General features: G+C 50.6%; 2 protein-coding genes across 2 annotated transcripts in view; both read left to right on the top strand.

Moving 5' to 3' along the window:
• MSI1 (musashi RNA binding protein 1) overlaps positions 1–9,053 on the top strand; it is a 28,158-nt gene extending 19,105 nt beyond the window's left edge. Inside the window, exons 10-15 of the mRNA XM_048964454.1 lie at positions 871–951; positions 2,238–2,294; positions 5,043–5,111; positions 5,237–5,391; positions 5,810–5,875; positions 6,790–9,053. Of these exons, the coding sequence (XP_048820411.1) occupies positions 871–951; positions 2,238–2,294; positions 5,043–5,111; positions 5,237–5,391; positions 5,810–5,851 (404 nt within the window). The 3' untranslated portion in view covers positions 5,852–5,875; positions 6,790–9,053. The remainder of the gene's footprint in view (positions 1–870; positions 952–2,237; positions 2,295–5,042; positions 5,112–5,236; positions 5,392–5,809; positions 5,876–6,789) is intronic.
• Positions 9,054–9,141: 88 nt separating this feature from the next.
• Positions 9,142–12,691, top strand: PLA2G1B (phospholipase A2 group IB). The gene is made up of 4 exons (XM_048964464.1): positions 9,142–11,380; positions 11,463–11,622; positions 12,060–12,181; positions 12,549–12,691. Exons 1-4 carry the CDS (start codon positions 11,347–11,349, stop codon positions 12,668–12,670), a joined length of 438 nt encoding a protein of 145 aa, XP_048820421.1. The 5' UTR covers positions 9,142–11,346; the 3' UTR covers positions 12,671–12,691.
• Positions 12,692–12,721: the final 30 nt, after the last annotated feature.

The raw sequence follows: 12,721 nt of genomic DNA, 5'->3' as shown, positions 1-12,721 counted from the left end.
GGCACCTGGAGAAACTGCACACTTGTCTCTGCTGTCCTGCGTTAGGGAGGAACTGCCCGGAGGGAGCCCTGTGCCCTCCGGAGCTCAGTTTGTGTTCCTGCAGTGTGATAATGTAATTCTCTGATGGCCAGCGTGGAATAGGATGTAGGTTATTCCACATTCAGTTCAGCTGTGCCCAAATATCTTCCTCCTGCACTTCTGTAGGCTTTCTGATGAATTAGTTCAGGTAGCCACTGAACAAAACTCCTACAAGGGCATATTTTCTCCCCAGTGTTTTCACTCGATTTACTGAAGGAGAACAAATCTCCAGCCCATGGTTTGCATTTTCCGAGCCATCTGAATTTTCAAGTAGCAAGGCTCAAGCTGAGTCATTGCAAAGTCCACATACTTGCTTCTTGGGAGATCTCAAATCAAATATTCATCTCTGAGTCGATGTCCTGTGTTCCCATAGGCCTGTAGGGGTGGATGGCTTTCTGGGAATGGGAGGCATTGTGCCCAGCACCAGGAAGAAGTACTCTGCCTGTGTTTGCCCGGCGCCCTCTGAGTGACTCAGAGCTATTCAGCCTTTCAAATGCCACCACCTCCCTGATCTCCTGTTCCTAAATGCATCTGATGCATCAGAAAGCCTTAGTCTGCAAGCTGTGAGCTTCTGAGAAGGAAACCTCCATGTCCTTACATGTTTGCAGTGACGAAAAAATCTAATGGGCCTGTTAAAGCTCAGATTCACATACATCCTGTTCTCTGCCTCAGCAGTTTCTTGGGTTTTCTGCTATTAGTCCTGTTTGTTCTAACACTGCCTTGCTGCATGTGAGCAGCTAGTCACAGAGCTCACTGCGAGCTTGCAGTAACAGCACTTTTCTACTCCCCCAGGTTATCCAGGCTTCCAAGCTGCCACCTACGCAAGTCGAAGTTACACTGGCATTGCACCTGGTTACACTTACCAGTTCCCTGGTGAGTGGTGCTCCCTGCTCGGTATTTTTGTCTGCCTGCAGGTGATGGGGTTCTCTGGCATGATCCGTGACCCAGGCTGTGCCCCTTTTACCCTCTTCCCTGTTTGGTCTTTGTTTAAATTGGAGACGGATGTGGAAGGGGGAGGGGAAAAGCCCTGGAATAGGTGGGAGCAGCCTGTCCTTCATTAGGATTATCCTCACACCCCAGTGACAGGAAAAGCCCTAGGCTGCTCTGATGCCCTTCATGTTAGCCTCCTCTGTAGGGCTGCTGCTGTTACACAGGAGGGCCCCTGCAGCTCTGCCTGTCTGCTGCCTTTATGTGTGTCTGTCTCTCTTTAACAGAGTTGCCACTGCTCTGAAAATAACACAGGAGTTTGAAGTGTAGCTTTTCATGGGCTTGGGAACTGCTGGGCACCCAAAATAGAGATGTCTGCAATGTTAGTTGCTTTCTGAACAGTGCCTGGGCCACTTCTAGCCCCTGGAGAACATCTGCTGGGGTGGTGGGCTGCAGGCCCCCTGTGTACTGGGTAGTGTCAAGCTTCTGGCCCCACCATGTGCTCAGAGCATGGACCCTGCAATCTGGAACCTGCTGTGCCACAGCTGCTCCAGGCTGAACGGGGCCTCTTCTCCTCCCCCTCCTCTGTGGTCCTGGGGATTGAGGCAGAGCACACTCAGAGAAAAGACCATCTCGCTATTTTCTAGAGAAGTGGCAACTCTGAGCATCCCTTCCTGACCTCAACTCTGAATTTAATGATTTATATATGAAATCTTGGTGTTAGGGGCTGGAAATGGGCACTTGTCTCTTTGCCTGTGGTGAGCCCAGGCTGTGGCTGAAAGTTGCTGTTGCCTCCTAGCTGCCTGGAAGCTCTGTGAGTCCAGTTTATGGCTCTCAGTCATTGTGGTTTGGAGTGATTCATTATAAAAACCGTGCCCAGCTGAGTGGGGCACACACTGAGCACCTACTGCCATTGCAGCTGAGAGGTCAGATCTGATGAGCTGTGGAGCAGTGCTCCAGGGCAGGCCTGAGGCTGCTGAGCTGGGCCACAGGTAAAGCTTGCACTTGCTCTGCCTTGCCAGATTTGTTCTGAGGATAAATAGATCCTTAAAGCCTCTGGGGCAGGAGTCCAGCACCTTTCAGCACCAGTTATAAATTAGTTTAGAAATGGCACTGCCTGGTTGCAGCTTGGCTGCAGGCTGCTTCTCCAGCAGCCCTGGCTGCTGTCTGTGTGCGGGGTCTCCTTCGGGGCGTTTGACAAGTTCTTAAGCTGTCTTGCATTTCATTTTTAGAGTTCCGTGTAGAGCGGACCCCTCTCCCGAGTGCCCCCGTCCTCCCTGAGCTCACAGGTCAGTCCCACTCATTTCCTAAACTCACAAGGTGGGAGAAGGGGGCTTTGGGCTGTTCCAGTGGTGTTGCTGCTCTGCAGCCTGGCACAGTTATACTGGAAATGTTTCTTATTTCTTCTTCCATCTGTACAAGCTCTATTGAAAGCTGGGGCTGGAAAGGTGGAGAGGGAATGAGAGCCCAGGGCATTGCCTCTGGGAAGGGCAGTGCAGGTCATACCAAGTAAAGGCATGTAATTCCTATGTGGCATTTCCTGCTGCTTGCCTCATTTTAGCTCCTTGCCCTGGGCTGGATGTAAACCAGAGCTGGAAAAGTCCAGAGGGCAGGGTGGCTTCTCAAAGGTCTACAAATGACCTTAACCTGATCTGCATGGATAAGTACTGCACTGCTGGGAGGGAGGAGAAGGTGTGGGGCACTCCTCGTCACTCTACACATCCTGCACAAGGAAATAAGTGAAGTCCCACAGCCCATAGGGTACTGTGGATAGAAGTGGAAACAGAGGGCTGTTCTCCAGGGACTAGTCCTGACTCAGTGTCCTGACAGTGGAAATACCCTCTGGATCCTCAGCCCCGGACCACGTACAGTGTTTGCTCTTTGGGTGATGCTCCTTCTGTTGACTCTCCCTCCCATGGTCATGTTTTCCCCAGCCTTGTTGTGTCCATGGTATTTGTTGTAGATCAGCTTTGTGTAGCACCCTGCTCCCCCTGTGCCATCTCATTTCCGTAGTGTTCCTCCTCTCCAGCGCTTCCTTGCCCCCACCTGTTTCAGGGTGTGAATCTCTCTGCAATGGGGACGTGGAAAAGCTTCTTGAGAAGCTCTCCTGGATTTATCAGTACAAACAGGATTGAAATCACTTTCTGTGGCACAAAACCATGCCAGTCCTCAGGGAGTTTGCTGAGGTTGGCAGCCACCGAGGCACAAGTTGTCCTAAGGGAAGTAGGAAGAGGTTAAATCCTAGCTTTCCCAATAAAACACTTCCCTGATAACATGTATGCAACTGCATATGCACCTGACCCCTAACTCTAAGCCTTTTGGTTGCCACACAAAGGAGATTTAGGTCCAGTGTGTACGTGCATGATTTTTCCAGCAAACCCCACAACATTTGCAGGGGAGCACTGATGACTTGGCAAAAGTGCTTTTCCCTCCAGGCAGGACTGTGCCTCTCCTTGTGGGTGTGATTGCCTGGGGGCTGCTGTCACTGGCAGCCAGGGTGTACCAGGGCTCTGTAAAACAAGAAGTTATTAATGCTGCTCTCCTGGCTGAGTGCCATGGCAGCTTACAGTTCTGAGTGCCTTACTGAAGTACCAGCTGGGGATTGTGGCATTCTTCCCTTGCCATTACGCTTACCTACTGCTAAGCAGCCACTGTGCAGCCTTTTGGCTGGGTCGAGAGCTGCAGTTCCCATGTATAGGCTGGAGCTGGTCCCACACAGTGCAGGGCCCCTTCCATTGCTACAAAGGCCCTGCGAGCTTGAGGGCCCTTGTGCCTTGGAGTGAGTGCTTGTGCTTGATGTCTATGGGCTTGGCAAGTGGGACTGAGCTGAGGGGATGGCACAAACAGGGATGATTGCCCCAGTGTGCAGGGTGACAGCGTGCAGGTGCTTTGTCATCACAACACAGACCTGTTTTTCTGTAGGCAGACTACAAAAGCAAGAAAGGGTTTTCCTGGAAAAAGAATCAGAATCTGTGAGAAGGCCTGGCCTCCATTCTCATTAAAACCATATTAATTCAGTCGTGTTTTAGGACCTTGAAGCAGTGGTGGGGCAGAAGAGTGGCTGCAAGCAGCCTTTCCTCCCCAGAACAGCATCTCTGGGGGTGTTGCAGAGTTGCAACACACTCATGTTGGCCCAGGGTCTGGGATGAGCAGGAAACCCAGACAGAAGCCCCATATGACGTTTGTTTGAAACAGACTGGTGGTGCCTGCTACTAAATATTCCCTCATAAGCTAGTCTGGATTTCAGCCTTAACAAGATCGATTTGTTCTGACCTCTTTTTATGGTGCTCTGAACAGAATCACAGTGAATTTCACATTCAAGCATGAAATGCTGACCCAGTCATTTTAAGGGCAAAGAGAAATACACTGGCTAGATCCTTCCTGCCCTGAGGGTTGGTTGCCTCTGGCACTAGAGTTGAGAATTAGAACTGCTATGTATAAATTAAGACTTACTGTTTTAATTAAGCCATTTCTAGATCCTGTTCCCTAGGTATATGCTTCCTCTGTTCTATGGTGAGCAGCAAGGGGTTGAGCAGTTCAGGAGGAAAGCTGAGTGGAGAGGATGGAGAAATAGGAAAAACAGGTAGAAAGAGGCAATTCAAATATTAGTATCAAAGGAAAGAGGGGAGGGGATTGTGCTTCAGGACAGAGCTGCTAGCTACTTTCCTGTGCTACTGGATTTCTCCACGTTTATCAAGCCTAAGTCTGGATCTATAGCTTCAGATGTAGCTGCACCTTGCAAGATAAGGAGCAATGGATGCATCTGAAACTGCTGTCTGGTTCAGCTCTTCACATCACACCTCGGCTGCTCCAGCAGGTGGGGTTAGCAGAGCATGGCTGGTGTCCCCTCCAGCACATTCACTGTGCAGCCAACCCACCCAAGGCTGTGTGCTCCCTGTTCTCGTCCACAGATGTGCTGTGTGATGGCTGATGTATCTTTGCAGCCTCAGTATTTTGCAGCAGGAAACAAAGGCTCCTGTAGAGGAGCTCACCATGTAACCTCAGTGCCCCTGAGATGCCTTTTCCTTCCTTTCCAGCAATCCCCCTCACTGCGTATGGACCAATGGCAGCAGCAGCAGCTGCGGCAGCAGTGGTGCGAGGGACAGGTAACTGTCTCTTCCCTCCCTGGCACGGTGTCCCGCCATGGAGGTTTGCCACGGGCTGTGGGAGGGGGGTGGGATGGGGTTGCACTTTTGGGATTTTCACTCTGTAGTTTTGCTGCCTCCTTTAGGTTCCACCCCCAGTCGCACCGGTGGATTTCTGGGCACCACCAGCCCTGGGCCGATGGCAGAGCTTTATGGAGCCGCCAACCAGGACTCAGGGGTCAGCAGTTACATCAGCGCTGCCAGTCCAGCCCCGAGCACTGGCTTTGGCCACAGCCTAGGGGTGAGTGTTCCTCACTGGGCTCTTCACAGGGGGAAGGACTGCATCTCCGTGTGGTGATGGAGGCAAGCAGCGTTGGGAGCCTGCTTTCTTGTTAAGAGCTGCCACCTGCTGAGCCCCGGGCTGCACACTGCTGGTGCAGGATGCAGCAGTTCACCTGGAGCCTGCGTCCCTGGTCTCCAATGGCTCTCTTCTCAGCCTGGTCAAGGCCCTGATCTCCAGACCTTTCCCTGGTCTGGCCCAAGAGCTCATCTTGGCTCTGTCACAGTTTCCTTCAGGTTGCTGGGGCTCTCTGTACCACCTCCAATTGGAGCCAGCTTTCCTAACATCTGGGCCATGACTGAATTTGTGTTGGTAGTAATTTTCCTGGCTTTTTTTTTTTTTGTTTGATTAACAGTGAGTTTTATCTCCTTCCATGCAGGGTCCCTTGATTGCAACAGCTTTTACCAATGGGTATCACTGAAGCTGGGGACCAAGGAGGCAGGAGGTAAGAGAACTTCAAACAGGAGCGGGTAGAGGGAGAAGTGACTGTTCTGAGCTGGTCCCTGTGGTTGGGCTCCCGGCAAGAGCTGTGGAGGCTGCTGGGAGGCTCGCTGCCTCAATCCAGCCTGTGCAAAGCATCTTCTGACCAGCGGAGGGCTCTGTTCCACACCAGAGGCGTGGCAGGTTGCTTCCTGCCTTGTGCTCTCCGGGTGCAGTGTTGTGAAGAGATCACTTAGCATCTGGATGCAAAGGGGAAGGAAATGAGAGCACTGACAGAAAGAGGGAAAGGTCTACAGGGCTGGCCAGAATCATGGCCCACAGGTGATCCTGTGGCAAGCCTCACTCAACTGTGTGGCTGGGGGAGCATGGCTGCTTGTTCTCATGGCTGCCTCATTGTGGCCTGCTGAGCAGGGTTTTTCCTCTCCTGTGCAGGAGAAGGGCAGGGGGGGATCTGAGTCTTATCAGTTTGTTTCTAGTGCTTAGCTGGGCTTGAGAGAGATGATCTCTGCTTTGCAAACATGGCTGAATTTTGTTGGCTTTAAAAAAAAAAAAGAAAAAATGCTTCAAAAAAAGAGGGCAAAAAACTTGAAGGGAAGGCCCCACAGCAGCCTGAGCTGAGCTGAGCTGAGTGCTGGAGAAATGGCAGGATCCTGCTTTGGAGCCAAGAGTGGAGCCAAGAGTGCTGCAGGTTGGGGCAGGCTGGCTGCAGAGCGCATGGAACCTTGTTTCCTGGGTCTGAACTTTGCCATTAAGCATGGAAGCAACACTGCTGTGCCCTGTGCCATGCCAGCAGGGTACAGAGCAAGTCAGGGCTGGGTCAGGTCCGGTATTGAGCCACGTAACACTGGCAGAGAGCCCCAAAGGCAAAGCTGTTGTGTGGTCTGGATCCTGCCCCTTTTCCCCTGCTGTGTCTCGCAGATTCCCCAGTGCCCTGACCGAGGACAGCGGCTGGAGGGTCTGTGAGCCTCGGGGGATGAGCCACGGTTCCCTTCTTGAATCAAACTGCACACCTGCCGGCTGGCTGCCAGGCTCCTGCCCTGCCCTGATCTCTCCCTTTGACCAGACCACACTGGACTGAACCCGAGGAGATCATCTCGCTTTCTTACTAACCGCCGACGGTTTACGCTTCCCCCTTCCCTGCCCCCAGCCCACCGGTTCTTCTTTTATTTATTTTATTAGCTGTTAGTTTTATTTTTTTATTTTATTTTTTTATCTTTTTTGGGGGGCTCCCCCTTCTTTTTGTTGTTTGCTCTTTCCCGAGCTAGTAGACATATTTTATGAATTGGCTTTGTGATTGTGTTAGGTAGTTTTTATTGAGGAGTATTTTTATTTGGCTTTGAAACTGTTTTGAGTATTTTCAACTCTGTTGTTGTTGTCGTCAGTGTTTTTAAAGCACGGTATGTAATGAGAATGCAGTTCTGAAGGAAAGAAAGAGACGCAGAGAGAGCAAAGGCTGAGAGGAACTGATGTATTTCTATTTTTTTTAAAGAAACTGTTTTTAATTGTTTCTGTTTTGTAAATGTGAGGCTTTGAAAAGTGTGAAACTCCAAGGATCCGAAAACGTTGGACATCGCTATGGAACAAAACAAATGTATATTTTGCTAAGTGAAAAACACTATCTTACAGCTGAAAGAATTTTGTTTTCCTAGGTTTAGTTTTACGTGGGATTTTCTTTTTCCTCCTGTATAATATGTAAATATCGCGAGCTGAACCTGGCTGCCACGCGCAGCCTGGCTCCGAGGAGCAGCTCCAGGTCCTGGACTTGGTGCCGCAGTGTGAGCAATACTCTCCAGCAGAATCCTGACAGGACTCCGTTCTTTTTTTGTACACCTTTTACTGTAAGATTTTAAGACCTCTGATGAGATGAAAGGGGGGGTGGGGGTGGGGTGAAACGTACCGGCCATCGGCTGTGTTGCTGAGCGGGTCAAAGCTGCTTCCAATCGCTCGATGTACAGACTCCATCGCTGGGCTCCGTAGTGCCAGTGTCTGGTTTGGCTTTAGGTCAGGGGCTTCACCGCCACCGTTTGTCTTGGTTACTTTGAAAGGAATCCACTCTCCAAACGCTATCGCTTGCGTCAAGATTGCCTGGGAAAGGGGATCCTCCTCCGGAGGCGAGGGTATTGGAAGGGGAGTCGGCGGGGGGAGGTGGGGATGGTCGTTCTGTGAGGGCAGGGTGCTGGGCTGGGGAGTCGTTAATGGGGAGAAAAGCATTAGGGTGGTGATTTGGGGGCGGGTTAAGGGCTTCTCAGGGATTATATGAAATATAGAATCGCAGCTTCCCATTTGCTTTACTCTGTGTTCTGAAGACTGTGGGAATTTGTCCGTTGTGCTGTGCGGAGGTGATCTGGTCCCTTCTCCGGAACCTGCAGGGACTTCCCCTGGCACGATCCAGGCCCCAGCTGGGGAACACTGTGCCAGGGGGAGCCTCCAGCAGGAGCACACGGGGCAGGTTTGGGTCTGGATTTCAGTGAACCAAAGACCTTGTTAAGGGGGGTGATTGAGCCTTTCATTAAGATGCAGCCAAACTCTTTTCCCAGGGAAATAACAGCTTCATCTTAAGTTTTAAAAATCATTCCCTCTCTTCCCCCAAACTGAGCCCTTGTAAGGGAGAGGGGTATTTGAAAAAGGACTGAGAGGGCCATCGTGCCCACAGGGCTCTTCTCTTCCATCCCTCCCCCTGTGTGCCGGAGCTTTTCCTGACCTGGGTGATACGTTTGGAGAGTTCTGTTTAGGTAAGAGGGTACTTAACAGATTAGTACTGAAAACACAAAGCAATAATTTTTGTTACTGAGACAAGAGTCTGTATGTCTGTTTTTTTAAATATTTCCTAATGAAAGAAGAGCTGCATTTTATTGGGTTTATTTTTATTCTATATACTTCAAATTTGGGTCTGCGGACAGCGCTTTCCTCCCTCTTGGTACATGCGCTGAACTGCTTCTGTGCCCCCTCCAGACATCCCAGGCCAGCTGTGCTGCCGCTGGGCTGTGAGTCGCTCGCTGGCCAGTGCCGCCACTGCCTGGAGGCTGGGGCTCCGCTTTCAGGGTGGGCATTTTTTTAAAAAGAAATAAAGCTGTGTTTTTAAGCCAGTAAGTTATTACACTCCAATGTTTGTTCTCTCCACACCTGTAACCCTTCTTTTCCAGATTTCAGTTTTAAATTCCTAATAAATTATTTGAAAACTGTCCTCTGTCGTTACTTGGGTGGGGGGGGGGGATTTTCATGCGGAGGGAACTTGCAGGTGAGTTTGGGCCTGGTAGGAGTGGGCTGCTGTCAGGATGAAAGCCCCAGAGCTTTGGCTGTGTGTTCTGCAGTCCAGTTTATAATGTGAGACAGATCTGCATTTAATAGAGACTGTGCCTCTCCTTTGCATTACAGAGCTCCGTAGCTTCGAGGAAGGGCTGTGTGGTGGTACTAAGAAGGTTGGCTCTGCAGATTCGTGGACTGTGGTGAACCAAGGAGGTTAGACTTAGGAAGGAAAAATGGAGAGATAGGAAGAAGATTCCTCAATAGATAACTCTACAAGAGAAAGGTAATTTCCAAAAGTGTAAATAAAACAAGGTGGGGAATCCTGTGCAGCAGGTCGTCATCACAGAGAATTCTTAAAAATAATTTAGGGCTCGAGCCAGTGACTTTGGAACCAGTTGTACACTGGGATGGCCTCAAAAGTGTACTGAGCACCAGCAGCTTTGTGCACCGTACTGGTGGGGAAGGATAGAAAGCTCTGATGGAGAGATCCTTACCCTTCTGGGAGTTTTCCCATACAGCACTGCTGTTTATCACATGCTGGCTTTCTCACACTGAGTGATCTCCTTGTTTAAATCCCAGATATGATAGTATTTTTGATTTGTGACTTAGCAAGGCCAGTTTATTGGAAGTTCCCTTGGCAACATCCATAAAAAATCACACTGAGAAATGTGGAAGGAGGAACGGCAGAGTCCTGAGGATCATCAATAAATGAAGAGAGAAATAAAATATTTAAAAAGAGTAAAGGTGGCCAAAGTAGCAAAGGAGAAAGAGAACACTTAGATATTGAAGGGAAAGGCAGCAGCTTGACCCGTGTCAAAAGATCAAGCTGTTTTTTCCCCAAGTAAGCTGAAGCACTGGCTCCTTTACCTCAGCCTGCAACGTTTGCTCAGTGTGCTCACTGCGAGGACATAGGAATCTGGAGCCTGCAACTCAGCACCTGTTTGGCCTTAGTTAATCTGTGCGTGGGGAATCCCAGAGACTCAGCTTGTGAGAGATGCCTAACTGGGTGCTGCTTTGCTGATGGAGAAACTGCTGCCTGAGCTACTGAAGTGTGCTGTGTTCATGGAAACTCCTCCTAAGGACAGTTCATTTCCAGCACATCTCCCCCGAGGTCAGGTACAAACAGTCACCAGTTCTTGTTTCAGCCAAGCCATGTGGCCTTGCCAGGAGGATGGGTACCGTGCCACCTGCTTGTACCTGAAGTTAAATTATCTGTAGTTATTTTTGTTTGCGACGTTATCATTCACCTGGTGATGGTGTGAGGTGGTTTCAGCAGTTATGGAGGAAGTTGGCCAAATCTGCACAGCCAAGATGGAAAACAGGGAACTGACTGCATCCCATGTACTCAGTTAAAATCTCTGGTTTCAAACTCCCATGGCTTTGTTGCATTCAAACCTTCTTTTGTCGTTGTGGTTGTTTGTGATGAAAATATTCCCAAGAAATTTCAGAGGCTCTCCAGGTTGCTTTGCTCCTCGTTCTCACCCAGGAGGACCTCTGAGAATCTTCAGATCTGGAAGAGACCTTTAAAGACTGTGTGGTCCCACTTCTGTACAATGAATGGAGACACCCACAGCTCCATCAGTGTGCAGAGCCCCGTTCCCTGACCGTGGGTGTCTGCAGGGACAGGGGCACCACCACCTCTCTGGATTATCTGTGGCTGTGCTTTACCACCCTCACTGTAAACAACTTCTTCCTTCTATCCAGTCAAATCTCCTTTCTCCTATATAGTTTCAAAGTAAAGAACAATTAGGTTTTTTCAGTCCAGCTCATGCCAGATGATTATTTAGGACGAATTAACAACTTCTTCCTAAATCAGGCCAGGTGAATCTGCGGAGAGGTATGGGATTAGTGTAAGAGGGATACCATATGAAGAGCATGTCACCACTAGCAGGATGGATATTAGCATGCAGTCAATTTCCAATGTAAATACTGCACCTCTGTATTTTTCAGCAGAGAACCCTTGAAAATATGCTTACCTTTCAGACTGGCTCTTAATACTAGCACAAAAAAATATTAGTAGGAAAACCTAGAATACAACTGTTTGCCCTGCTGGCTTCCACTGGCCTTCAGCGCTTGAGCCACAACCTGTTGCCTGAAGCTTCTGATAGGAGAAATCTGTTAGATAATACAAACACTGGTGTGTGCACCTCGCTTCCATTTCAAGGTGAGCTCGCAGTATAAAGAGCTGCGTTTCCTCCAGCAGCAATCTCCTCGTCAGACCCCACCAGAATGAAGGCTCTTGGCGTGCTGTTCTTGCTGTCGGGTGCGTAGGCAGCGCGTGCCCCTCTCAGCAGCCCCGGCCTGCTGCCTGCACACCCAGCGCTAACCTTTGTGCTTCTCCTCAGCGGTGGCTGCCATTGCTGCTGTCTCACCTCGTGCATTATGGGAGTTCCGCAGCATGATCAAATGCACCATCCCAGACAGCAGCCCTCTGCTCGAGTTTAATGGCTATGGCTGCTACTGCGGCTTGGGAGGCAGTGGGACACCCGTGGATGAACTGGACAGGTTTCTACAACTCTGCTGTTATAAACCTCTTTGCTTGATTCTGCTTTTGTGGTTCTGCATGCTGGCTCCTCCTCAGCCCTGTCTGCAGGCAGGTGCTCCGCGGGCACCAGGCACTGATGGGGACACAGGATAAATGCTGCCTTTTGCTGTCCTGAGAGCTGCTGCAGTAAGCATGCACATAGCAGGCACCTCATGGAGCGTGGGCTGGCAGGGGAGGAGCTGGACTTGGTGGTCCCTGTGGTCAGGATACTCTATGAAGTGAGGCCCTTCAAGGTCCTTTGAGCTCTCGGCTATCACTAAATATTTGAAGGGTTTGGTGATTCTTGTGTTCAGTGCCTTGTCAAAATCTACTGCCAAATGGTCACACACTTACACAGCCTACAAGTCAGCTGAGTTTGTGTTTCAACATCTTCTCACCTTTTCCTCTGTGTTCCCAGGTGCTGTCAAACACATGATGAATGCTACACCAAGGCAAAGTCGGTGTGTGCCGCCTCCAATGCTACCCCCTACACAAAGACATACACATACTCTTGCGACAACAAGAAGATCACGTGTAGCAGTACGTCCTGCCCCGAGTCCCTGCCGTGCTCTGTGTCACTGCGCCTTCCCTGTCTGGAGAGCGTGTGGCTGCGTGGCTTTGGGGGTGGGAGGGATGTGCAGCGGGAGGCCCTGCCACGTGCAGTGCCACAGTGATGCTGCTTTCACGGTGTGCAGAACAGTAGGAAACTCATCCTTCCTCGGGGGTGCAGACAAGAGCTGTGGGCTCATTAGGGAGCACAGCACAGCTGTGCCACACAGCTGCTGTGCGACGGCAGAGAACCTCAGATGGGAGGAGCGGCCTGTCTGCAGCCGGGGCCTCGTGCCGAGATGGGGCAACGCGTGGCAGGGCACCGCGCGGAGCTCTGACCGCCCACCTTTCCCTCCAGGTGCCAACAACGAGTGCGAGTTGTTCGTCTGTAACTGCGACCGCACGGCCGCCATGTGCTTCGCCAAGGCACCGTATAACAGCGCTAACCTCCACCTGGACAAGACCAAATACTGCAGTTAAATGCAGCGCGGCTGCCGCCAATAAAAGCCTCGCACCACACGCACCCAGCCG

This window comes from Lagopus muta, chromosome 17 (genome assembly GCF_023343835.1).
Source record: "Lagopus muta isolate bLagMut1 chromosome 17, bLagMut1 primary, whole genome shotgun sequence".
NCBI classification, from domain to species: domain Eukaryota; kingdom Metazoa; phylum Chordata; class Aves; order Galliformes; family Phasianidae; genus Lagopus; species Lagopus muta.
This window is presented reverse-complemented; position numbering and strand designations above follow the sequence as displayed.

What these genes read in the sequence shown, in the direction of transcription:
- PLA2G1B (XM_048964464.1), top strand. Translation starts at nt 11,347, where the DNA reads ATGAAGGCTCTTGGCGTGCTGTTCTTGCTGTCGG. An exon ending in CGTGCTGTTCTTGCTGTCGG is followed by an intron (nt 11,381 to 11,462) that starts GTGCGTAGGCAG and finishes GCTTCTCCTCAG; the next exon opens with CGGTGGCTGCCATTGCTGCT. An exon ending in CCCGTGGATGAACTGGACAG is followed by an intron (nt 11,623 to 12,059) that starts GTTTCTACAACT and finishes CTGTGTTCCCAG; the next exon opens with GTGCTGTCAAACACATGATG.